The sequence below is a fragment of the Telmatherina bonti genome (assembly GCF_933228915.1).
Source record: "Telmatherina bonti genome assembly, chromosome: 7".
NCBI classification, from domain to species: domain Eukaryota; kingdom Metazoa; phylum Chordata; class Actinopteri; order Atheriniformes; family Telmatherinidae; genus Telmatherina; species Telmatherina bonti.
Genome location: NC_136625.1, coordinates 31,195,937 through 31,223,841, shown reverse-complemented (window position 1 = coordinate 31,223,841; position 27,905 = coordinate 31,195,937). Strand labels below are relative to the sequence as shown.

General features: G+C 39.7%; 1 protein-coding gene across 1 annotated transcript; it reads left to right on the top strand.

Annotated features, from left to right (window-relative positions):
- Positions 1-482: 482 nt before the first annotated feature.
- Positions 483-27,905, top strand: LOC306758533 (unconventional myosin-VIIb-like; the record flags this gene model as incomplete). Its single annotated transcript, XM_079243860.1, has 48 exons — positions 483-494; positions 561-662; positions 752-904; positions 1,024-1,092; positions 1,756-1,871; positions 1,954-2,081; positions 2,186-2,328; positions 3,252-3,365; positions 3,470-3,623; positions 5,419-5,495; positions 5,577-5,696; positions 5,925-6,067; positions 6,163-6,373; positions 6,455-6,590; positions 6,688-6,854; positions 8,961-9,101; positions 11,355-11,513; positions 11,629-11,721; positions 11,918-12,012; positions 12,276-12,360; positions 12,479-12,580; positions 12,686-12,802; positions 13,606-13,884; positions 13,963-14,118; positions 14,200-14,268; positions 14,364-14,488; positions 14,592-14,718; positions 17,040-17,159; positions 17,254-17,427; positions 17,514-17,741; positions 18,402-18,569; positions 18,691-18,808; positions 19,571-19,697; positions 19,791-19,957; positions 21,338-21,519; positions 21,707-21,813; positions 22,476-22,621; positions 23,107-23,260; positions 23,373-23,528; positions 24,501-24,606; positions 26,075-26,188; positions 26,423-26,510; positions 26,594-26,700; positions 26,789-26,974; positions 27,084-27,200; positions 27,284-27,367; positions 27,540-27,659; positions 27,777-27,905. 48 exons carry the CDS (start codon positions 483-485, stop codon positions 27,903-27,905), a joined length of 6,291 nt encoding a protein of 2,096 aa, XP_079099986.1.

Genomic DNA, 27,905 nt, shown 5'->3' with positions numbered 1-27,905 from the left:
GGCATTGAAAACGTAATTAAACACAGACATCGTCATCAGATTTGATTGTCTGCGTGGATTCAGAAAGGTTTCTGCTGAGAGGCATGATGGGATGAGTGCGAACGGTGAGGCAGCTGTATAATTATGGGTAAGTTTCATTTCCTTTCCGTCACTGTAAGTCCAAAGTCAAGGTCCCATAAATAATTTCTTTCACGATTAGGACAGTCGAGCTCTCTCCTTCCTCATACAGGGTCAGAATCTGTACCACCACAAGACAAAGCCAAGTCAGGGATAAATGAGGATCAAAGACACCAGGATTGTTGGGTAAATATAATTGTCATGTCTTTTGTGAAATTACTGATTTAAAATGGCAAAAAAATAGTCAAATCAAAATATCTGGTTTTCTGAAATGTATTGAAGTTCATGAACCTGAAAGGTAATGAGTTGATTCTGCTGCTCATTGATTTGTCATTTTTAGGGAGGAGAAAAGACACTAATCGGCGATGCTGAGAAAGGTAAGACCGCTCCATACTGAGAGTTTGGAATTTAAGACAAGTTCTCAACACATTCTACATCTGTAGGGTGAATGGGTTTGGGTGGACTCGGACATCGGCGTGCCCATCGGAGCCAGGGTGAAGGAAACGCCGTCCGGTCGGCGGTTGCTGGTGGACGATGAGGGAAAAGTAAACACAAGTGGCTGTTTGTGAAGAAAAAAATTGGCAGATGTGCGTCGTTCAGAACTGAGCATTATTTCCTCTTGGACTTTTCCCAGGAGCGGAATCTGCTCCCAGAGGAGGAATCTTCCCTCAGGATCATGCATCCGACGTCGGTGGAGGGTGTGGATGACATGATCAAACTCGGGGACATGACAGAGGCTGGCCTCCTCAGGAACCTGCTGCTCAGATACAAACGTGGGATGATCTATGTAAGCCACACACTCACCCGCCGTTCTGATTAAACCGCCCTGAAATGGACTCTAGTTCAGTCAAACAGACTGAATTTGGTTGTTTGAAGAGTTTCACAAGATCTATTTCCATATTGTAGACCTATATAAGCTCCGTGCTGGTGGCAGTGAATCCTTACCAGGAGTTTCCGATATATTCAGGTGAACAGGTAAGTTTCAGTACAAGTCTGTCAGTGTTCTTCATAAATTTTATTTATTTGATTTTTTTTATGAAGTTTTAATTGGTTAATTGATTCTGTTTTGATTTTCTTTTAATTGATTATTTTTTATTTCATTTTTATATTTATGTATGTGTATATCTGTATGTATATGTGTGTGTATGTATATATTCATATATATATATATATATATATATATATATATATATATATATATATATATATATATATAAACATTAAGGTTTTTATTTAGTGTCTTAATACACTTTATATGTTTTAAATGGTGTTTCCTTTGTGGGAGCTGTCTGCAACCGGGGTGGCGGTGGTGGATAGGGTGGATACTGGTGCCTGCCATTGCGCTGCCCCGGTGCAAACGGCTCCTCGGATGGGGTTTCCACGACTAGTCCGTTAGCTCTCTCATTTAGATGTATCTAAAAAGGGGGGTTTGAGGTATGTTTTTATATAATGTGTCTGTCTGTGTGTTTCCTTAATGTCTGATTTTAAACTGTAAAGCGCTTTGAGTTACATATTTTATGTTGGAAAAGCGCTTCATAAATAAAGTTTGATTTGATAAACTTGAAGCAGTTAGGGATTATTTTCCTACAAGCTCTCAGCTCATGTTGTGCTTCATGCAATCACCTTCTTGTTCTCCAGATGAAATTATATCGCAGTCGAAAACTCGGAGAACTCCCACCTCACATCTTTGCCATCGCTGAGAGCTGCTACTTCAACATGACACGCCATCGCAGGAACCAGTGCTGCATCATCAGGTCAGACTCCTGAAGGATGACTTCAACATGATGTTGGCGCACATTTCACTCATTCACCAGTTTTCTTCAATCTCTCTCCCAGTGGGGAGTCTGGAGCTGGGAAAACGGAAAGTACCAAACTGATCCTGCAGTACTTGGCTGCGATCAGTGGCGAGCTCTCCCAGCAGCAGATTGAGAAGCAGATCGTGGAGTCCAACCCGATTCTTGAAGGTACCACATGAGTTGTACACCTGTAACTCTCCATTAGGCCTGTGCTTCAAAGAAAGTAGTTGTAACAGTTGAATATAACGGAATCCGTTGCCCCCCCCCCGCAGCATTTGGAAACGCTAAAACCATCCGCAATGACAACTCCAGTCGCTTTGGGAAATACCTCGAGATCTTTTTCAACAAAGACGGAGTCATTGAAGGTGCTCGCATGGAGCAGTATCTCCTGGAGAAGTCCCGCGTCTGCCATCAGGTGAGGCAGCTATGTCCAAAGAAAGCTCACTTATCTGTGGGTGTGTACCGTTAAACCTATAAAATCAAACAACAGTATCTCTTACCAGGTTGTTTAAATGACAGCATTTTAAGCTGTTTTTATAGTCAGGAGAGAAAATACAGAAGCCACGTCGAACACCACCGCTGGCTGTGCTTGTATCCACCTACAGAACAGTTGAAAATACTTTGCCTTATTATGATCAGGGCCGGATTAGAAGTGCACAGGGCCGCTGGGCCCAGAGTGTTCCAGGGGGCCCCTTCCCCACCACAACATTTAGAAAACTGTGAATGATACATTATGAAACAATATTTCTAACATCTCTCAGGCATGGGTACCAATTAGGGCTGTGACAATATGCTTTTGTCCCGATTCAATTCGATTTTTTTGGGTGCCAATTTGATTTAAATTGCGATTCTCACAATTATTTGACATTGCTGATTTTTGTAGATTAAAAACAAAATAAATGTATAAAACTTAAGTTTTAGCTTGTAATTTTTCTTGATTTAAATGAGAAAAAAACAACACAGTAGCCAGATCATCATTCTGCTGCCCAGAAGACAAGTAAAAAGATCAATAAAAACAATAAAAATGACAAAAAATTTATAATGGATTAATTCTATTTGTTTGAATTTTTTTTTTTTTTTTTTAAACAAAAAATCGATTTTAAAATTGTGAAGCAAAAACAATCTCAATTTTCGATTTGATTTTCCCACCCCTAGTACCAATAGCAATACATTAGACACTGTGGTGTAACTACCTGGCTTTTACGTACGTTTTGTTTCATGTCCTTGCTGGTGTTTGCCCCACATTAGCCCTAAGTGGGCGTGGGCCCCTTTGCCCATAATGGCCATTGAATAATCCAGCCTTGATTGTGATGATCTCAATTTTTCCTCCTACTGCAGTCTGTGGAGGAGCGAAACTACCATGTGTTTTACTGCATGCTGGCAGGAGTCACACCGCAGGAGAAAAAGACTCTGAGGATTGGGAATCCCAGGGATTATACATTCCTGTCTAAGGTATGACAAGCATCCATCTGCATGTCCTTTCAGCTTGTTTTCACACCTAAACAAGCTGCATGTTCCTCACCTGTTGCAAACCGTTCGTGTTTTGTGCACATAAGGGCAACTGCATCGAGTGTGAGGGAAGGGACGATGCTAAAGATTTTAGCCAGATCCGTTCGGCGATGAAAGTCCTGACTTTCTCAGAGAGCCATGTGGAGGATATCTTCAAGCTGCTGGCAGCCATATTACATCTGGGGAATGTCAGCTTTGAGGGTGAGTGTGGTTACCTCTGCTAAGGTGGAGGTCGCATTTGTCTGTCTGTCCAAAACGTTTAAGATAGATTTTGATAGAATTTTCAAGTGATATCAGAAGTTAAATAAATAACAAGTGATTGGATTTAAGGATTGATCTGGATCGCCGCCTGGATTCAGGAACGTTTTTAAAGGATTCTTTACTATTTGGAGATGGGGATAATTTCGCCATTACAGCTCATAAATGAACAGATGATGCCCGGTCTTTGACAAAAACTCACAAGATGACTTGATGGTAGATGTAAAATACTCACCACCAACCCAGCAGCCATTAAAAAAATGTGAATTTCTTCAATAACTCAAAGACTGTTATAGGCATTTGCGTCTTCTTGGTGTGTCAGGGTATGTTTTTAACCCTTATTCTAAACAAAAAGTGGCATTTATCTACCTGATGATAGAAATAGATGGTGATTTTGTCATAAGAGTGTTGGCATGGGGCTGATAACTGAGGGAGGTGTTGGGCTTTTTGGGGTTTTTCTTGGGAAAGTAACCAAATTTCTTAGAGGGTTGGACCATATGAGCGCTTCTAATTAAGCTTAGCTTTATGTTAACAATATAAGCATGCAAAGGTTTGCAAACCATTTGAACCTGTTTTATGAAAATGAAGGCAAAACGACTTATGGACTTATAAAACAACTTATATGTTTTAAAGACAAATATGCTGCAATCATGACATTTTCACTGGCTTTGCTTATTTCAGCAAGATGTTACCCAAACACAGTTGTCTTTGTGGCTTTTTAGTAGAAGAGTCCAGGTGCCAAACTAGCCTGCATTTAAAACATTTCATCCAGTGGAACCATTTGTACCATTATGAATAAAAAATACAGCAAATGAGGCCTCAAATAGTTTTTACAGCTGAAATATTTGACATTTACGTTTACATTAATATGAGTATTCTCTATATATGATTCTTAAAAAAAAAGTTTTATTCATAATGTTTCAAGCATCTAATTTGGAATAAGCATTTATTTAATATTTATTTTGATTTACTTTTGGATAGTTTTACATATTTTAAGTATAAAAGATTTTTCAGTGTTTGATGGGTTTTTTTGGGGTTTTTTTTTTTGTTTTTTCTTTTTTTGTACTATTTTCAGTAACGTACGTGGTTTAATTCTGTATAACTACATTCTACACCAAATCTTAACTTTCTGGAAACCAGATTGTGACTTTGGTCCACTTTATACTCTGAAAACAGAAGCATGAAAAAAAAAAATCCATATCACTGTTAATATATTTGTGCATTTAAACGTGTCCATCAAAGACAGTGACACAACAATGAGCCAAAGACATTTGATAAATTGTAAACACTAACCGATTGTGGAAATTATTTTAATTCAAAACAATAAAATGCTTAAAATTTTGGATCTCAGTGGTTTAAAATGTGCTGATCTTTTTATCCAACAGATTTATGTTGAGATTTTTGTCTTAATTTTAATTTATATCAAATTTTATAGGGTACAAAGGAATTTGGGACATGTGTTAAACAGAAAGAGCTGTACAAATAATTTGTTGTTTTTGTTTTTTTTTTTAATTAATTTATTTTTTTTGTTTTTAGTTTCAAGAATGTTGAATAATTAGAGAAATATGTATGTTATATTTTACACTACAGTCGTTTAAGCATGAGATGAATATAATTAATTTACTGCACCGTATGGTACTTTCTCACATTACTGGTCTCAATAAAACGACGTACAGAAATGAGCACAAGATGACGAACGGTGTGCGTTTACAACTTGTTTGTGTTCTGATTAAATCAGCCTCCATCCAGAGCAACCTGGAGACCAGCGACGTCCGTAAATCAGAGCATTTCAGCATCGCAGCGTCCCTTCTACAGGTGGACATCCTCACATTTTCATATACATGTCATTTATTTTTAGTTGTTTCATTTTTTAACCTCCCTACATCTGCTGTGCAGGTGAAGACGTCTTCGCTGGCGACATGTTTCACCCACCGCTCCTTCATGACCAACAGAGAAAGAGTCACAAAATCCCTGAACGCCGAGCAGGCGGCTGACTGCCGAGACGCTTTCGTCAAGGTAACGAGGTCGAAGCGGTGACTGTAAATTCACGTTGAGTGTTTCCTTGTTGGATTCTGACCCAGACGGAACAAACAATCATGTTAGACAGAAAACCTGTCAGCGCATAAGTTGATTTGTTGCCTTTGATTAGATAAGAGACCTGCAGTTTTCATACAGTTGACTTTAACTGTGTGTGTGTGTGTGTGTGTGTGTGTGTGTGTGTGTGTGTGTGTGCTGCGTTTTCAGGCAATCTACAATAAGCTGTTCATATGGATTGTTGGACATATCAACAGCGTTATCTACAAGAAGATCACCAACAGCCCCAAATCCACCTACCTCTCCGTCGGCCTGCTGGATATCTTTGGCTTTGAGAACTTCCACACAAACAGGTCGGAAGGTTTCTCTGCACAATATTCAGCCACACTGTCGCACAAACCCACAGAAAGTTCACAGAGTACTTCAATTACACTCTGTTTTTTTACAGCTTTGAGCAGCTGTGTATCAACTTTGCGAATGAGAAGCTGCAGCAGTTCTTCGTGCGTCACATCTTCAAGCTTGAGCAAGAGGAGTACCTGAAAGAGGACATCGTGTGGAATAACATCAAGTTTAGCGACAATCACAAGATCCTGGATCTTCTGGCTGGGAAACCCTGCAACCTGCTCGCTCTGATCGATGAGGAGAGCCATTTTCCAAAGGTGGCTTTCTGCTGTTGTGCTTCGTCTGTCTTCTTTTACTTTCAGAGGTTATAACACAAATTGCACATTGTGGTTTCATAGGGTACAGACACCACTTTGCTGACCAAACTCAACCAGCAGCATGGTGGAAACAAGATCTACATTTCTTCAAAGAGCGAACACGACACAGAATTTGGGATTCGCCACTTTGCCGGAGTTGTTATGTATGACACCCACGGTACGCAAAACACCCCGTAATTTGTAAAAAATACAAAGTCTGATAGAGAGTGTTGAGCAAAGCACCAATTCAGTTTTTTACTTTCTTTTTTTTTTAGGATTCCTTGAAAAAAACCGAGATGCTGTCAGTTTTGACATCCTCAATATGATCGACTCGTCGACCAATAAGCTGCTGCGTGAGACATTCAAAAGCGACTTCTCAACCAATGGAGTTAAGGCCCCCAAAAACGCCAGGATCATCATGACACCCATAAGCTCTTTGCGGGTAAAGTAGATCCTCTTTTATTCACGACTTAATCAGATACAAGGACCCAAAAGACTTATTAAAATCTACTACCAAAACCTGATTATTTTATTTTATTTTATTTTATTTTATTTTATTTTATTTTATTTTATTTTATTTTATTTTAAGTGTAATTATTTATTTATTTGTTTATTTTCTTTATTTCTTTATTTCTTTTTATTTTTAACAAAGGATTTATTATTAATTAAGTATTGATAATTTAGTTATCAATGACATTAATACATTCCATTAGTCATTGCATTGTATGCTGGGACGAGGGTGTCATATTGTTAGATTGTCCTGTCATCTCCATATCTAGCCATCATTTCATCAGGATGAAATGTAACTGAATTTAGTTTTTCTTGGCTAAAAATTTGTCAAATCCAGTGAAAAGGGGAAGAAATGAAAAATGATAAAGAAGACGGGCCAAAAATAAATGAACTGCTAAGAAACCAGTTTTATAAAAGTACACTCATAAGAGTACTTCCAGATACATTCAGGCAGGTGTTTATTTTCTGGAGTCATGTGTAATGGATTCTCATTTCCTAAACCAATGTTAAAAAACATTTTGATATTGAATTGAATTTAAAAAGTTTATATATTACATGCAGTGGTCAGATAAGTTTAACATGGTCATGAGAGACGTGGTTTTAGAGGCAGATTATATGGTTTAAGGAGATAAAACACCACAGTGAAGAATTTAAGGTTTTAAAAGCAACATACAGCATCAGAGCTGGATGTCTGCTCCATGTTCTCAGTCAGATCGCTCTCTGTCTGAAGAATCTGGCAAGGAAGCTCAGCAGAATGGAGCACAGTCAAGTCTGTTTTTCACCGTCTAAAACATCTTAAACCATTTCATCAGCTTGATGAAATGGTTTGTGTTTAGTCAATCATCAGAAGAACGTCCACGTCCTAAAGCTGTTGCTGATCAGCTGAAGCCATCAGCTGCTGCAGAGCTTTACCTTCGGAAAGATCATACTTAAATCTTTACTCCGGACTCACAGTCTATTTAAAAAGATACCCAAACAGACAAACAAATAGTAAAATATACAGACATAGAATATGGTATTAGTATTTTCCCAGTTTCTCAGTAGTTTTTACTGTCTGATGGGATTAAACCAGCAGAATTATTAGTTACACCTGATCAGTAGGCTGCAGTGCTCAGCTGCTGTGCCAAAGTCTCTGCATGCACACACCCATGTAATGGTTTTATTTTATTTTTTAAAGCTTTGAGATGTTTTAGATGGCCGTAATGTGCTCTTAATGTGGCTCGTTCTGAGTGCTGGTAACTTTGTTTGTTTCTAGGCTGAAAGTGATCAGACCACGACTGATGTCTCATGATCTTATCTGTAAAACTCATCATTTCTGTAGGAAATAAGATTGGTAAATACAGTTAAAAGGCTTTGCTTATTTAATCATGAAACTTTCTACAGCGTTATTACTCAATTCCACCAAGGCAAAGGTCATGTGCTTAGCAGCGTTTGTTTGTTTGTTTGTTAGCAACATAAGTCACAGATGGAGGTTGATTAAATTTTTCAGGAAATCTCAGAAATGAGATACTGAACCAGTGATTAGGTTTATGGCTGATCTGGATCACCACCTGGATTCAGGAATATTTTAAAAGGATTCTTTACTATGGGGGAGATGGGGACTTCTAACTTAAAAATAATGCCCATAAACACTATAAAAAATATATATATATACAATTAGCGGAGGTATGTGCTCTCTGTGTGTTAATATGCACAAGCAGTATTATCTTATTTAATATATCGTGGTTTTCTTAACTGTTAAAACATGCGGAATAAATACATTTTGTGTGTCACTTTTTGCCATAGAACAGGCAAGGCGTCTAAACCGTGAAATGTGGTCACACTTTATATTTTTATTAATCAGGTATTTCAGTGGATATTTGTTTAAATAAGTGATTTCATTCCTTTTAGTTTTAAAATGACATATTTGACCATGAATATTTTTTTATTACATATAATTTGGCTTTGTACTGCAACACATGCTTCTGCTTGCTCAGGTGTTTTTGTTCGTGTAGTAAATGGTTGACTTGGCACCATCTTGTCTCCGTCATCTCCGCAGGGTCAGACTGACAACCGAAAGCAGGTGCCGACGCTGAGCGGTCAGTTCCGTCTGTCTCTGGATTCCCTCATGAAGGCTCTGTCTGCCTGTCAGCCCTTCTTCATCCGCTGCTTCAAACCCAACAACGACAAGCAGTCTGAGGTAAATGAGCTGCAACTGCAGCTTTCAGCAACAGCGAGGAGACGAAAGCAGAGGCAACGGTTAAATCAACGCATAAGTAATGATGTTTGGGCAGATTTACAACGTTCCCGTAAGCTGTTCTGCATCTTTAGATCACCAGGATGTAGTTCCCCACCTTTTTCCTCCAAACTAAACAAAAGGATTTTTTTATACCTCTCTTTTATTTGCACAGGATAAATAATAACTTCTTCCTCCTAAATGTTATAAAACAAGCTTGCAAAGTCCCTTCTAACCTGCTAACACATGGTGTAAAGTACAATCTGAGGGTAGTAACCTCTAACTGTGCAGCGCTGCTCTCATTTTCCTCTAAAGTGGCTTTTAGTCTTAGAAGCAGGCGTTCAGCCCCAGTGTGTTCCAGTGAAGATTTCTTTCTTTGAAAGGATGGCAGCCAGGGGCACAGACCAGGAAAAAAATGACATGCATAAAAAAAAAAAAGATCTGGATTTTTGGTAATAATGAACTGAATATAACAACTTAAGTGTCCATATAATGTGAGAAGTAAAGCTAAATAAGTAAAAGTAGTCATTGCTACATTGCTGTGCATGGCTTTAATCCCGGTGCGCAAAGACTGGTACTTCAGAGGAAAAACTTGCTTTGATACAATTAAGTTTTATCAGTTTCTTCGGCACTATTAGCCATTTAACTTTACACAGTCGTCACATCTGGAGATTTGATGAATTTTACATACTCTTGAGAAAAATAAAAAACTGCTTTGAGAAACAAATACTATCACCCACGTAGGCAGTTGGTGAGAGGATGATGTGTAAACGCTGCGTTTTTGTCAAAAACGTGGTAATGTAGAAAAATATATAGAAATACAAGACATGCTGCATTCACTTGCACTTGGAAATCTGAGGTTTATCAAGTTAATGGTATATTTACATGAAGTATTGTTAGAATTTGATTGTCTATTGTCAGGGAGGCACCTGTGTGGACCAATCAGAATCAAGGCCCCACCCTTGTACTTCCTCATAGACGCAAGTCAATAAAAATGTATCTTAACAATAATCAGATGATTTTCTTACCAAGAAATTCTGTACTGAACAGTTTTACTGGCTTTATCCTTCAAAATATTTATCTTTTAGCATCATTGATACTTTGCAGTAACATTTCATGATCACAAGACAATTAGTTCTGAATTGTTTCATTTGAAGATCCCCAAATTTTTCAACCATACCAACATGATGATGATGATGATGATAATGTTGTTGCTGTTAATATTATTGTTATTGTTATTATTGTTATTGTTATTATTATTGTTGTTGTCATTTTTATTGTTATTATTACTAAGGATAATGATGATAATAATCATGATGATGATGATGACGATGACAATTAGTGTAATTTATAAGTTTTCATTTCTTTCCATTTGGAAAACAAATTACATAAATAAAATAAAGTACTAAATGGTAAAAACCAATATACGATGACTCATTACAATTCTACAGATTTGACTTACTGAAAAGATTTGATTTTGAAAATGAAAAGACTTTTAGGAGTTTATTAAAAGCCTTGCCAGTCTGTGCTGCTTTCAGGTTGTCTAACAGGGTGTTGCACAGCGGTGGAGCCGCTGCATGAAGGCCCACGGTGCTCAGCTTCATCTTTGTGAGGCTCAACCAGTAGCTACGTGTGTGGCTGAAGTTTTTCATGTTTGCTGGATGAGTTCATTCAGATAAACTAGTACATTGCCCAGTAAACACTGACATGTGAAGAGAGAGAATTTGTACTCAAACCTTGTATTAACCAGTGGACAGAGTGGAGGACTGGGATGAACTGGTCTAACCTGCATGTCCTTGCTGGCAAGGAGATGGCGCTCTTTGTTTATACAGTAAAATGCCACATGAATTCCTGTCAAATGGCACACAACATCATCATCATCATCATCATCATCATCATAATCATAGTCTTTTTAAGGATAAATACATCTGTGCATCCAGATGTTAGCATGCTAATATGTAGCATCACTGCTTTACAGCTGAATATGACAAGTTAGATACAGATGAAATATTTTATCATAACTTGATCAATGTTTGATCAATACTTCATTTTGGATTGATGCATTTGGCTTGTTGATGATTCAGTCGATGCATCATTTAGGTCGATGTTTTGTTGAACACCTACCGAGCACTGTGTGTGGTTGCATCCTGACATTAGCGTGCTCCAACCTCTTTTAACGATGTGATCTGACTGATAAGTTAATCTCTTCTTCTTTAGGTGTTTGACAGAGAGCTGTGCATGAGGCAGCTGAGATACTCCGGCATGATCGACACCATCCGCATCAGGAAGCTGGGATACCCCGTCCGACACACCTTCCAGGACTTCCTGAAGCGCTACAGGGTGCTGCTGAAAACAACCGTCTGTGATCCGAAAACTGTTAAGTCCTGATTTCCTCTCATTAAAACCCAAGATGTCACCGTTACCGTTGACCTGATACCGGCATTAGCTTCTCTCAGCACTGATGGAAATGATTGTTTTCCTGTCTCCACAGAAGCAAGCTTCAGCCTGTTGTGAAGCCATCTGCGAGGCTGTGATTGGAGGGAAGGATGAGTGGAAAATAGGCAGGACTCAGATTTTCCTCAGGGTATGAAGAAAACATTAAAATGAAAACTGTTTTGTGCTTTTCTCAAAATACAATAAGCTTGTGTGATTTAATGGCAGAACTTCAGTGCAAATGAAGATTAAACTGAAGTGTGGTAGAAACCTTATAATGCTTTAATTTGGACAAATTCTCCAGAAAAATCCAAAAGAAATTGATTTTTTTTTTCTTTTCCTCTCAGGATGTCCATGATGCAGCTCTGGAACGGCTACGGGAAGAAGAGCTGAGCAGGGTTGCCGTGGTGATCCAGAGAGTTATGCTGGGACACAAAGACAGGTGCAGCTTCTTCACTGAGAAGAGTAAAGTGGAAATATTGTTAGACAGTGAACTGAAAGACCACCATTTGAAAGAGCACCACATAATATCTCAAACCTTATCAGTCCCTGTCATAACTGATAGCCATATCACCATCCCACAGCTACAGATAATGTTGTTTTATTGACGTACACGCAGCCAGAAAGATGAGATGTTACATAAAGAGAGTGTACGAGGATGTTTGAGAAGAGTGTTTGTTTATTTGTTCTTAATTAAATTCTTAGAAAGTCTTTCCTGAAGAAGCGAAGAGCAACTGTGGTGTTGCAGAGGAACTGGAGAGCTTACAGAGAGAGGAAAGTCCAGAGAACGGTGGGATGCTTCACTAATTTTGGCAGATTTCAGAGCTTTATCTGATAAAAGGATTCCACCTTTTGCATTTATAGTTGTTGAGACTTTGCCCTTCTTCTTTTGATCCCGCTCCAACCAGATTCGGCATGGTTTTGACCGGCTGGTGGCAAAGATCCGCAGCCAAGGCCTTCAGGTTCGGTTCCACAGACAGCAAGCAGCAGCGCTCACCATCCAAACGCAGGCATGTTTCTCCAAATACTCCATACACTATTCTGCTTTTATCAACCCAATCTGATGTGTTTGATTTTTACCATACTTTAAATTTCACTGACCCATCTGGATGTAGTTACGAGGTTACTGGGGAAGGAAAGAGTGGAAGCAGAAGAGACGGGAGGTTTTACTGCTTCAGGCTCAAGCCAAAGAATTACAGGCCAGAAGAGAAGCTGAATTCATGAGGCAAAACGTGAGTGTCGCATGTCAAAACAGGGTTTTGTTCTTCTCAGCATGTACCTTTTTTTTTTTATCTACCTGTTTGTTCATTTCCCAACTCAACCTGCAGGAGATTTTTCATGAGGAAAGGGATACCGATGCTGATATTGCTTTGGAACTGAAGCACCGACTGGAAGAAGTTGCTGCCCAGCAAGCAAGTAAAGAACCAGAGCAAATTACTGACCTGGATTCAGCAGAGGACTCACATCCGCAGTTCAGATTTACTGTGGAGGAAGTGAATCTAAGTACACCACAGTCAGAGGTTAGGGTGATCGTTTTATCATGCTTACGTCTTCCTCATATAGTTACAACATATCTAATAATAGGGGTGAGAAAATCAAATAGAAAAATCAAAAATCAGGATATTTTGCCTCACAATTTTAAAATCCTTTTTTTTTTTTTTTTTTTTTTTTTAAACAAAAAATTGATTTTGAAATTATGAAGAATTTTTTTTTTTTTTTTTTTTAAATATTTTTTTGGTCATTTCTCTTGTTTTTATTGATCTTTTTACTTGTCTTCTTGGGCATTATAGCAGCAGAATGATAGACTGGCTACTGTGTTGTTGTTTTTTTCTCATTGAAATCAAGAAAAATGACCAAAAAAAAAAAAGTTTAAAACCTTTATTTTGTTTTTAAATCTACAAAAATCAGCAATATTGAAGAATTGTGAGAATTGCAATTTAAATCGAATCGGCACCCAAAAAAATCTGAATCGAATCGGAACAAAAGCATATCGTCACAGCCCTTTCTAATAACATAATTTATTTTCACCATGAAGGTCATTTCCGAGCCAGAGGACGTCTTTGAGTTCTCACAGCAGCGGCTGGCAGTGAAGCCTTCAGGCTCTGTTTCAACTTCCATATCAGCATCCCCTATACCCTCACTGGAAGAAGATGAGTTTGACGATGAGTTTGACGACGAGCTTGACGACGATGGCGACGCGTTTTCATTCTACAAGTTCAGTGTTGATCATTTCCGAGGCAATGTTGACCACAAGCACACCCCCCAGAGACTGAAAGGGACGCTCATGCATCACGATGATGAAGGCGACGCGCTGGTGAGAGGACTGAAGATGTGCATTCCCAGCTATTCATGCCAAAGATTTCTGTCTCACCATCTCCTCTCACTCCTTCAGGCATGTCTCACCGTATTTTGGATTATTATGCGATTCATGGGGGACTTACCAGAACCAAAAGGTCTGGACTCTGTATCACAGCGATCAAGCACCAACATTCGCCCCCCACCTCAAAGGCAGGGCCGGAGGCTGAGCAACCTGGTGGGGTTGGACCAGGTAGACAACTGAAGAACACTGAAAAGTTTGTCCTCAGATATTCATGACTTTATCATAAACTACTGTGTCAATTCTGTGCAGAAAATACTGAGGAAGAACAGAAAGAAGTACAGTGGGGGAGCCAGAAAAGCCTCAATGATCCCCGAGGAGGTAGCTAGAAAATTAATCATTCAATCAGTCCTTATGTTTTTATTAAAATGCACATTGTTGGATGACTATGCTTTACTTTTTGTCATCTTAACCAGCCAGAGAACCTGACAGAAGACGAGGACATTTTGGTTGGAGAGGGTCCGACCCTGGATCGACCTCTCACGGCCCTGGAAAAATTACACATTATTATCGGATATGCTCTTTCCAGACGAGACATACGGTAAAAAATAAAGAGAAAAACTTCATGAAAAGTCGGCTTACTTATAACTTAATTGATTAATTTGTCTTGTTTCAATGTTTCTCTCGTTTCTTTGAACGTGTAGGGACGAGATCTACTGTCAGATCTGCAAGCAGCTGGTAAACAACAGGAACAGAAGGAGCCGCATGCAAGGCTGGACTCTCCTCTCCATCTGCCTCGGGATCTTCCCTCCAACAGACCTTTTCATGAAGGTCAGCCACTATGAAGTCAATCAGTAAAGTTTATTGGTGAAATCTCTAAGACATGATAAACACTGATCTTTCTCATAGTTCACTCCCGGCTGATTTGTCAGTGCGATCAAAACAAGATAAAGATATGACATAATCGGACACACTGGCTGGATGTTGTTAAAGGCAGATGAGCAGATTAGCTTTACATAACCTCTAGATGATATAAGGGATCTCACAGAAAAGCTATCGTTCAGTTTGTTGTTGAATTTAACTTTATTTAAAGACCTTCTTGCTGAATTGTACTAAACTCTTGTAAAGTGTAACAAACAGCTGTTTCCCCTTAGAAGCGTTCAAAAGATGCACGCCGAGACGTTTTAACATTCAAAACTGTTTCATTTGGGTATTTATTATTAGTGATTAATTAGACAAAAATATCAAAACTGTTTAAGCTCCACAATGAGCAGAAACTTCCCAGCTGTCTGCTGCAAGCTCTGGCAATAAGTTCTGTCGGTTTCCATGAATCTGCTGGCAGACAGCTGGTTGCTACATTGCTAAAAGGGTTATTTTTATTTTTGTTTTTGTTTTTAGTTTTAGTTTTGTTTTGTTTTGAGGTGAGCAGGGCCGGATTAAAAGTGCAAAAGGCCCCTGGGCCCAGAGTGTTCCAGGGGCCCACTACCCCACGCTAACATTGTGAAAATTATGAATGATACACTGTGAAACAACATTTCTAACATCTCTCAGCCAGTGGCTCCAATAGCAATACACTAGACACTGTGGTGTAACTATCTGGCTTTTATGTACATTTTGTTTTATGTCCAAACTGCTGGGGCCCAGATAGGGCAAACACCAAGTGGGCGTGTGCCCCTGGGCTTGTGCCCATAATGCCCATTGGATAATCCGGCCTTGGAGGTGGGGTTTGTGAAATCTTTATGAATGGTAAATGTCTTACCTGCAACATACTACAGTAGGTGTGTTCTCAGTTTTTTAAAATTGGGGAAGAATTTTGTCAGAGAAGCTAAGCTAACAGCTAACGAAGAGCATAAAAAGCTTTGTTAACTTGCAAAAATCCAGACCTTGAAAACTGTTATAGTGGTTTATGATAATAATTAGTAGTGATAGTAGTTGTAGTGGTGGTGGTGGGGATATTTTTTGATGGGTTACATTGTTTCTCTTTGAAATTGTTGTCAACCGATTGGTATTTTAGGATTTAACTAACAAAACTGTAAGTCGTCAGTGGCAAGACACACATCCCAGCTACTATGTGCATGCCGTTTTGAGTGGCTCCTAGCTTTGCTAACATCCAAATTCCTCAATGAGTTACTACCACAACCCTATGTTTTAAAAAAAAACAAACAAAAAAAAACAGTTTAATGTCAAATCAGTTTCACCATCTGCACAAGGTCTGTTTCAACCCATTTTGGGACACAAATGTGGGAAGCTTCGGTGTCTTTAACCAAAACAGATGTAAACTACCAGTCAAACATTTACAACACCCCAATTTTACCTGTTTGTATTTTTTGTTTGTTTTTAATTGAATTGCAAGCAGTTTGAGATTACAATGGTACAAATACTGGTTATTTTCACAAGAAATAGGTTTATTCTGTAGCAGCAGAGGTTTGTTGTACTAATTCCTACAGGTGTAATTATTTACACTAGCTTGGGAAGTTGCCCCTAAAAAAAGACTGGTGTGGATGATTGGCCAGCTCTACTGGCCTTGGAAAGCATTTTATTGGAGGCGGAATTAGTTTATGACCCAGAGTGCAGAATAAGTCATTGTCATTTTCTAAAACAGTTTCATGTGACATAACAAAGTCATCCTATTACCTACATATAGAACCTCTGTGTCATTGTTAGTCAGACACTAATTTATTAATCAGAGACATTTGTCATCTGTTTTATCTTTGTACACTTTTTTAAAATAATTTTTATACTTTTTTTAATCTTGAGTAATGTGAGTGTTTTCAGTAAATCAAACAAGTACCAGTTTTTGTGTCAGTCCAACTACGTTATCAAATCAAGCTTTATTTTTACAGCACTTTTCATACAAAAGTTCTTTACATAATAAACACCAATTATAAAAAATATATATATAAAAACAATCATACATTTAAAATAAAAAGATTAGAATTCCAAAAGATGAGCCTGATCATACACGCTTTATCACACATCTTCTCACACACACCTGCATTGTACACTCCCCCCCAGCTTAGAATCCGTCTCTCTTTAATCAGATCATAAGTATAAAAGTGCTTTAAGTCATACTGAGATGTTTAGAATTGAGGACACCTACCGTGCTTCAAATCAGTTATAATCAGATTTTCTCCATCTGCTATATTCTACAGGTTTTAGAGAATTTTCTCCATAGAGCTCCAAGAGATTTCAGAGAATATTGCACGGAGCGGCTTCGGCGTGTAGTCGCCAACGGAGAGAGAAAAGAGCTGCCCTGTTGGATAGAGCTGCAGGTATAAACTCACACAGGTCCCATTTCTCATTTAGGATGGAAAACAAACGTCTGTAATAATCATTACCACTGTTTTCCATCACCCGCACTGACAGGCCGCCAACACCAAGAAGCCTATAGATGTGTCTGTGACACTAATGGATGGTAGAACAGTCAGTTTAGAGTTGGATTCAGCCTCCACCTCCGCTGAAGTCTGCCAGGCTGCGGCTGACAAGATTGGACTCAGAGACATCTACGGCTTCTCTCTGTACATCAGCCTCTTTGACAAGGTGAGTAAAGACTTCCTGTTATGGCTGGTCGGTGCTAAGGTTCAGCACTGAAAGGCTGCTGAAATCTACTGATATGTTGTCTCTAGATGTGGTCTCTGAGCAGCTGCAGGAAGCACGTGTTGGACGCAGTGTCTCAGTGCGAGCAGGAGATGAGGAGGGAAGGCAAGGAGGAGAAGGAAACCCCCTGGAAGCTCTCTATCCGTAAGGAACTGTTCACGCCGTGGCATGACTGCTCCGTGGACCGCATCAGCACAAATCTGATCTACAAGCAGGTCATCAAGGGGGTCAAATCTGGAGAGTATACCAGTGAGAAGGTGAGACTCCAGTTGCATTTGTTCCATGTATGTACATATATATATATATATATATGTATATATATATATATGTGTACATATATTTATATATATATATATATATATATATATATGTACACGTATATATATATATATAGATATATAGATATAGATATATATATATATATAAATATATGTACACACACATATATATATATATATATATATATATATATATATATATATATATATATATATATATATATATATATATGTGTACATATATTTATATATATATATATATACGTGTACATATATTTATATATATATATATATATACGTGTACATATATATATATATATATATATATATATATATGTACATATATATATATATATATATATGTATGTACATATATATGTATATACATATATATATATATATATTTATATATATATATATATATATATATATATATATGTGTGTACATATATATATAAAATTAATCATGCAGACATCCGACTGTTTCCTGACAGTCTTATAGCTTTTTTTTTTTTTTTTATTGGGTGGGCGAGGGGAGGTGGGGGGGGGGGGGGGGGGGGGGGGGGTTGCTGTGTTTACTGGTGTTGAAATCATATCAGTGTCTAATCTATAATGATTAAACTGATATATCTCTCTCAGGAGGATGACTACGTCCAGCTGGCAGCGATGCACTATTACATCCAGTTCGGCTCTGCGGTCAGCAGGGACAACGTCAGGACGGTGGTGGAGGAGTGCATCGCCACCACACTTATTGAGAACAAATCTATGAGCAAATGGATCCAGCTCATCTCCGTGGCGCTCTCACAGGTAGCAGAGAAGCAGCTGCTGTATCCTGTTAAGTAGCTCTAAATCCTTCAGGTTCTCATAGTCTTGATCTTTCAGCACAATGCTAGGCATCGGGGATAACTCTGACGTCTTGCTCCTGCAGGATTCGTATGCCAACGGGACGCTGAAAGCAGAAAAGGTGAAAGAACAGCTGGTCGAAGTCGCCCGACAGAAATGGCTGCTCGACTTTTCAAAGTTTTATGAAGTCACTATGATGTCAGGTCAGTCGACTCACTTCATACCCATATCATGCTGTCAACGCTCTGTGAGTTTTTGTCCAGCTGTAATTATTCTTATTATCAGATCCATTTTAGCTGGTGAGTCAGGCAGAAAGTTGGACCTTGGATCCAGTCATGATACACTGGACCAGTTCATTACCCTTGCAGTGGTACTGGAGCATATGTGGAAGCTTGCCCCACCACTCTGAGTGCATTTTGTGGACTTGAAGAGGGTGTCAGCCTCTTCATTTAGGGATCATTTAATCCCAGTGCAACCAGAATAAAAGTTTGGTTCACATAAGCTTTATAAAGAGGAAGATTTCTGGTCCAGTCGGCCTGGGATTGTATCTGTGCTTTTTGTATACGATGTGGTTCTGTTGGCTTCATTAAACTGAGACTCCCAGCAGCCACTACGGTGCCACCTTCATGTCTCAGACCAGGGTTCTCCCTTGGAAAAGGGGGATTGACCATTGAGCTGATAGCCGAAGCCTTTAGTCGATGTCCTAACCCTCACCCTGTGGTCATGAGCAGTGAATAGTGACTGAAAGGCTGAGATGGAGTAGAGTGAGGATATCATGCATATCTAAATCAGCCTTTTAGATAGTTTGGTGTCCCTCTGGAAGAGTTAAAGGAGGTTGCTAATGAGTAAGAATGTGTTGAGGTATTTGCTTTGACAAAATAATTGTCAGAAAATAAATTATATGGACTTCTAGACCACTTACAGCTGCTACTAAATGATGCGTGTATTCTCACATTTGTCTGCAGGACCTCCTTTACCTAAAAGCAGATTTGTTGTGGCTGTAAACTGGAGTAATATCGTCTTCATGGAGCGAAGAGATAGGAAACTCCTTGAAATTCCCTACATAGAAGTAAAGAACGTAGACAGCTTCAGGTAGTTTTTTTTTTTCCTTAATTTACAAAGTTTCCCAGTTCTTATTTTAGTAACACTAGACGTAACACTGATGTGTGTGTGATCTCTCTCTAGTGAAAGCAGTTTCAGCACGCAGACTGTGACTTTGACCACAGTCCGCGGAGAGTTTGTCCTGAAGTCTGCAGAAGCAGCCGACATGGGAGAGCTGATCCGGAGAAACTTGGAAGGTCTTAAACAGCGGTCAGTGTACGCGGTGGCTCAGCAGGAAGCCAGTAAACCAGGTAAGGGTTTGCAGCCTAAACGGTGTCAACTGAACTTTAATCTCTTCTTGAAGAGGCCCATTTTTCCTGCCTCCTCTCTGAAATGACAGTAAAAGTATATCCTCACAAATCTAAGAGCTGTATGTACCATCTTGGTCTAAAAAGGAAGCAGAGGCATGCAAGATGACTCCAGAAGTGTCAGAATAAAAAATATGTTGCTATGTAGGAGTAAACATACCATTTTATTTCTAAAGCCTTTCAAAAGCAAAACAACAGCAGACCAAAGTGCTGAATAATGAACAATAAATATAAATAAAGGCATAAAAACGGCACAAATGTCGGAAGGAAAGTACATTTTTATCCATTCATCCAAGTCCTCCTAGGATTGGTAATGTTTCATGAGCAACTGTGTAAAAGTCAACCTGAGCAGTTTTACGGAGGATTTCAAGGGTGATGTGATGCAGGTAAATAACTCAGGAAGCCATCACCTCATTCTGATTATCAACACCTCTTAAATAGTCAATCAGGAGAATTGAGTGATGGCTCCCAATGTCACCTTATCAACACCAAGATATCATGTCATAGGAAGAGTGAAAACTTCCCTATAAAAACTCCTTCATCTTCCTGTAAACTATCACACCTTTTATGAGTCATAGAAAACAAAAGCAACAATATTTTTGGAACATTAAATGGCAAAAGCAGGTCTTTATTTATTTATTTTTTTAATAAATCAGGTTTTTTGCTGCCCTTTAGCTTTTAGCTAACTGAGGTTTGGCACACTGTGATGAGACGGGCATATTTATCATCAGCAGAGTCCCTGCTTCCATATGAAACCGTGTCTGACAGGTTTACTTTAACTGGAGAAATTATTAGAAGCTCTGAAGTGGACAGTGTTGTTGTCAAGTTTATGTTCACTGCCCATTCAAATGCTTGAGCTGTGAATTGTATTTCATTTGGCCTAGCAGAGTCCTCCAGCTGATTTTCTCCCTGTGAATCAAGTTGCTGCATCCCAGCAAAGATCTTCCGTACTGCACATAGGCCTGTCGCAATAAGTCAATTAATTGCACAATAAGAAAAAATGCGCACAATAAGATTGCCAGATGCAATAATATTAATTTCTCTCTTTCTCTCTTGAGTGTGACATTTGTCTTAAGACAATATTAACTAAACACAGCAACACAACAAGCTTCCATCTGTACTTTAAACACAATAAACTGCAAAAAAAATGGTCTCAAAATGACAACAATGATCGCTTGGCGCAATACTATCGTCTATCGCAATAAGACAATTAATCGCACAGCAAAATTTGTTACCGCGACAGGTCTAACTGCGTGTAGGAGCAGGAGGCTCTTATCATGAAGAGATTAATAAACTCGCACGCTAAAGCTCACTCTGCTTCAGGTGACCCCATGTTCCTGGCGTGTAAGCGAGGCGACTTGCTGGTGGTGGTGAAGGATGAAAAGTACTCGCCGGATGAGAACTGGATCAGCGCAACCAACCAGCGGACGGGTAGCAATGGTGCAGTCAATGTGGACACGGTGCAGTTCCTGCCAACTCTCACCATGCCCAGTGAAGAAACTCTGGTAGGTGCCAAAGAAAGAAAGAACACTTTCCTTAAACTATGAATGTACGTTTCAGGACATAAGAAAATACTTATTTAGACCAAAAGATGTATTAAAATTACAAAAAACGTAGCCTGTAATGGATCTGCTGGTTAACATGACATCCCCCATTGTGGTGTAACCGATGCACTTCTTCTCCCCCCTGCAGGAGCTGCTCAGTCTGAAGCAGAGGAAACCCCTCGTCACCAGTAACATCCCTGTGGAAGAGACAGTGGCTCCTGTTTCTATAAAAGAGTTTGCACTTGAGCATTTCAGGTAAATAAAACACATAAAAACACGTGGATTCATCTAAAATCAGCGATGCTGACACGGACATGTTAGTTCTGCAAATGAATGCTTGTTTTGTTAAAGCGGCTCTATGATGCTATTTCTAGGTTTCTGAGCTTTCTACACTGTTATAGTGTTGAATACTCATCAGAACATATGAGCGGTGTTGTTTTGTTTTTTTTTTTATCACGGAAACACACGTTTGAGTTTTCGCTCTACGTCCGGTTTCCATGGTGACGGAAAAGATTGGTTTTAGAGAGTTTTTTTTCTACTTCGAAACTTTAGTGGCGTCCCGGTGGAGGGACTCAGTGATTGGACATCTTATCTAGGTTGTGCACGTTCATGAGAAGAAAGCCACGCCCACCTTCACTGCTTAGTATAACTACTGCCAGCAGCTGACCAATCAGACGCAGCCTGCAGGCGGGACAGAGGGCGGAGCTTTCTCTGTTTGGTTGTTTCTGACAGAGGCTGATCTGAGAGGATTAATACAAATTAATGAAGGGGTTTGTGAAAAATGCTTGATTATTTCTTAACCTTTTGGACTTGCATGTTAAAATGAATTAAACTGAAATGTGCATCATAGAGCCACTTCAAACAAACCCAAGAAGCAAGCAGAGCTTTTTCATTGATCTGCTCGCACCCTGTTTTAGGCCTTCCAGTAAGGAAGGAGGTCGACAGGGCAAAGGGACCAGAGAGAAGCTGTGGGTTTGTTCCAGAGAGCCTCTCAAACAGCCGCTACTGAAGACCGTGCTCCAGAGCCCGGAGCTCAGCAGCCTGGCCTGCAATGCCTTCACTGATATCCTTTTACAAGACTAAAGGCAACCCAGACACATGCTGGGTCCCTCTGGGGGCAGTTTTAGGGTTTGTTTCAGACATATTCCTGATGTGTAAGGCAAACTGTGTTTTAGGTTTAAAGTCATGTATGGCAGAGAACTTCCTACAGCTCAACCAGGATAAGAGAATTTTAGTTATCCGTCCTGAAGACGAGACAAAGATATTTATACCAAAACAGCAACATTTCAAACCTTCCCAGTATGAAATAAAACTGTGTTTTATCTCATACATTTATTCCATACATGATCAGGTGCACGTTTTTAAAATTGTCTGTGTGAAGATTTGTGTCATTAATGTGTCAAACGGTTGGTTTTATGACCCTTTGTGTTGCTTTTGTGTAAGAAAACTGACACAGCTTAGGTTAGATTTGCAATTGGTGAACCAAACAGTCGCAAATCCACAGGTTCAGATCTAATTATTTTGGGTCTCCTTGACCGTTGCTGCTACCTATCCTCAAGTACATGGGTGACTACCCCATCAAGCATGCTCGCAGCCCCTTGGAGCTCACTAACCAGATATTCGGTCCTCCCACCCAACACGAAGCACTGCGGGATGAGATCTACTGCCAGATTATGAGACAGATGACCACCAATGCGAACAGGTGCTCTTCAGCTTCCTCTACCACATCAGAAACATTTTAAAAGTCTTGCGAAATCAGCCGACACATTCAACCCTCTGTTACCGTTTTCCCCCTCGTCTCCTTTGACCATCAGGGTGAGTGTAGAGCGTGGGTGGCAGCTGATGTGGATGTGTACAGGCCTGTTCCCGCCCAGTCTGACACTGAGGAGCTACGCTCAGCGCTTCCTGGAAACGCGACCCAGAGAGCAGCTGGCTGCCGACTGTCTGCAGAGGATGCAGGAGATTTCCAGGTAAGGCTGTGGGATTTGGAAATGATAGGTTCCAAGTAACATTTCAACAAGTTTTTTGTTGCTTTTACTGCGGAGTCACATGACTGAATGGTCAGAATTGGTGGAGCTTTCCAGATGTGTCCTGGTGTTGGTGGAGCTTTCCTGACATGCTGATGTTATAAAAAGATTTAAGCAGGAATAGTTATGATTGAAATGTTTAAACCTGCTGAAAGGTAGGCCTGAAATTGCATCTTTCTTTCTCTTCTGAGGGAAATCTTTTATAAAGCATTACAATACAGAGTTACATTCACAATTCACAACACAAAGCATCATGTTAAGCTCATCTAGAGGCGTTGGTGGCATTTTAGGCTCGTAGAGAGCTGGGATGTCCCGTCGCACAGTAGAAATCTTTACTGCGGTCAAATGGATTAGTATTGCAGCTCCTCTGTGGAGCAAGTGGACACTGTGTGACCTTGACCAATGAGTAAAATGTTCAAAAGCCATGACCTGTGATAGCAGTTTATGCATCGCGCACACATGAGGAAGGCATGGCTGAGGAAGAGGAGGGTACAGATGTTGCCCTGACCTGCCTGCAGTCCCGTTCACTCCTCAGATAGAGAATGAGTGGCGAAATCTTTCAATAAAAACATGTGAAGATGTGTTTGCAGGGGAAATATGGAACAAAATAACAACTGCAACGCTTCATTATTTGATTTGTTTAATACCAGAACATCTGTAAGAAGGAACGGCAACGTTACAAAGTGCTAAAAGCTTTTGCTGCACCTTTTTTTTCCCTGGAAATGTGTCGCAGGTCTGGTTATTACATTGTGGTTTTATTGGGATTTTACCCCAAAATGAAAAAAATGATCCCTAGTTTTTGATAATTTAACTTGAAATCAATCTGATAGTGGTAGTATTTTTATACTTAGAATATGTTAATTTCAGGTTGTTGTGGTTGTTTAATAAGTTAATGTGAGGGCTTTGACTTTTCAGTCGGGAACCCAGGAAGTTTCCTCCCTCTCAAGCGGAGGTGGAGGCCATCCAGCAAAACAGCAATCAGATCTACTTCAAAGTTCATTTCCCGAATGACACGGATGATGTAAGACAACACTTTTCTACCAATTCTGAAGAAATATTTCAGCTCTCTGCACCATCTCAGCTCAGTCAGCTCATTGTGTTGTCAGTTTCTTTCTTTCCTTCTTTCTTTCTAGTGGAATAATGTTGGAACTGAGCTGAATGGTTTTTGCGCATTTTGTTTTGCCTTAATTTGACATTTAATTTAGTTTTTTGTTATTATTTTTATTTATTTATTTCAGTAATGGTTTTCTGCACGGTTAGTTTCTGCAATTTACCTTATCTTCAATTCCTATTCCAGATTAAGGGGAAAGTCTGAGATTTTAAACGATTCATACAGCTAAATACATTCCCATGAAAAATCCATTAGTTTCTAAAATGAGCTCATTTCAACTAAAGATAAAACAACAATGTCACTGTTTACTGAACCGAAACTGAAAAGGCAAAATGTAAAAGTAGTGTGTGAAAATCTAAATCACACCTCATGGTTCAGCAGCTTGTAGAGGCAACTTTAGATGTAAAAACTAGAACAATGAAATGAGTCTCTCACATTGTTGATTTGATTGAAGATTTTGGTCTGTTTTTCTGTACAGCTTAGCTTCATTCATACACTGTATGTCTCTGAAACTCTTTTTTTCAGTCATTCTCTTGTAGGTTTGCTGTTTTTGGGATCATTGTATTGTTGAATGACCCGGTTTTAGTCGAACTTTAGCTTTCAGACAGACGACCTCGTATTTAACTGCAAAATACTTTAGTATTTTATAACTGCATGGTATCCAGGTCCAGCCAAATGATCAGCCCTCCACTACCGTGCTTGACAGTTTGCATGAGGTGTTTGTGCTGAAATACTGTTTGGTTGTGAAGAAACATCTCCTGTTTGGATTCTTCTGTCCAGAGGTCTTGTGATTTGTTCAGAAGCAGCTTTGCTAACGTACGCTGTGCTGTCATGTTGTTTTCAGAGAGACGAGACCTTCTCTGATCAGCCTCTCCAAACAAGCCACGCTCTTTCAGTGTTTTTCTTATTGTTCTGTCATGAACTTTAATATGCAAACATGCTAACTGAGGTGTGAGATGTAGCTTTTGAATAACTCTGAACATTACATTCTGGCTTTTGGTTGAACTGAATAATTGATTCCAGATCGGAAATAGCCTCATAATAATTCTCATTGTAATAGGAAGCACATTTTGTTTCTTTAAAACCACTGCTGATGTCTTTCCTCTGTGTTAAGAACACACCTGAATACTGCAATGCGTCAGACTAACAAACCAAAACAAAGCCTGTACAGCGGTAAACACAGACGACGATCATTTAATCAAGTGCATTTGATCAGCAGCACTTGGCTGCATATCGATTATTATAATGATTAATTTTCAGAGTCTAATAGCGTGTCAAGCCTCTTTGCAACCATTCATCCACGTCTTCTTACCTTTCTGCAACTTATTAGCAACTATCACAAGCTGACACATTGTATCGTGACTTCTTGACCTTCCAGCTGTTTGAAGTGACGTCAACAACTACAGTGAAAGACCTGCGCTGCAGCATCGCTTTGAAGCTCAAGCTGAGCTCACCGGATGGATACGGCCTGTATGTGAAGACGCCGATCAAGGTGCGGTCGGGTCTTATACCTGAAAAATTTCCTGTCATGACTTAGTTCTGATGCTGTTACCTTGTGAGTTGACATGCAAGTCACTTTGATGTAAAGGTAGATTTTGTTTTTAGGTTTGCTGTCTGTGCACAGTGTGGCCCAGAATGTCCGAAGAACTGGCCTTAAGTCTGAAATATCTGATCTTTGTTTATTCTGACTGGAATATTCAGTGACATCCTGTTTCATATTTTGTAGATCCAGAGCCTGGATGAAGAGCAGTATTTCTTTGACAATCTAAAGGAGCCTTTAGAAGTTCCCAAAAAGGCAAAGAAACTGAAAGACGGTAATGCATTATGCAGATGCCTTTGCTTTTTTTTTTATGTGTACATGTGCCACTTTTCTAATTGTTGAAACTTTGCTTTCCAGCCAACCTGGCCATCATGCCCAGCATGGTGATCTTCAAACGGAAGCTCTGGTTCAACGTGAGCCCGGGAAAAGACCTGGTTGCAGACCTCATCTTCCATTATCCGCAGGTGCGCCACAATGACTGGCAATCGGTCTTTATTCTGCTGAATTTGAGCTGCAGAACCGTCACACTGCCTCTGATTTGGTTCCATGCAGGAGATGCCAAAGTACCTGCGGGGATACCACAACTGCACCAAAGAGGACATGATTAAACTGGGCGGGCTGCTGTTCAGAGTCGCAGTAGACTCCGACAGGTCGCAGTTTGTCATGATCCCCAAAATGCTGAATGAGCTGGTTCCCGCTGACCAGCTGAAAGTCATGACTCCTGAAGAGTGGAAGAAGGTGAAGAAGGAACTGTGCAGAACCTGAGACATTCTCTTAACTCTTAATTCATAAATATGGAACTGAAGAGTGATCTAGACGTGCTGAGTGTTGTCCTCCTGTCTCGCAGCACATCATCTCTTCATACAACAAACAGAGCGGCATCACGGTGCAAGAGGCCAAAATCGCCTTCCTGAAGACCATTTCAGCCTGGCCAACCTTCGGATGTGCCTTCTATGAAGTCAAAGTGAGTAGTGAGGCTGAAGTGAAGGCAGCGTCATAAAAACAACATCGCAGTTAAGCTTATTCATCATCTCATTCCATTTGCAGCAAACATGTGAATCCAGCTATCCCAGTATGATAATGATGGCCATCAGCAAGAGGGGAGTCAGCTTAATAGAACCAAAGAAAAAGGTGTGTCCAATAATTATCCTTAAATTATTTATATTCTACATAATGCTCTTTATAGATGGCTGTCTATGAAATGAAAGGATGCATGCTTTCATGATCATGTTACCATATGTGCAAGCTGATCATAGCAAAGAGCCTAAAAGCATGGCGTGTTGTTGTACTGAAAACCTACTAGGAGCTGCTGGTGTTGCACGAATTCAGTCGCATCACAGACTACTACAGTGAAGGCAACTTCTTCCAGATGACCATCCGCACCCTGGTGCAGGGCATCAACTTCTCCTGTGAAGCCACACAGGTGTGCAGATGCCTTTTAAAATTCTCCTTCTCAGCACAAGCCACGACATTTCTACTAGTTTACATGAGTTTGTTTGAGAAAACTGACATTGACTCAAATGTTTTGAATCTCTTCCAGGCTCATGCGATAGAGGATCTCATCAGATCGTACGTCAGGATGTACGAGGGACAGAAACAGTCCTTTCAACCGAGGAACAACATGTTTTCCAGAGGCTTTAGTGGCAAAATGCGTCCTGTGCGCTACTGA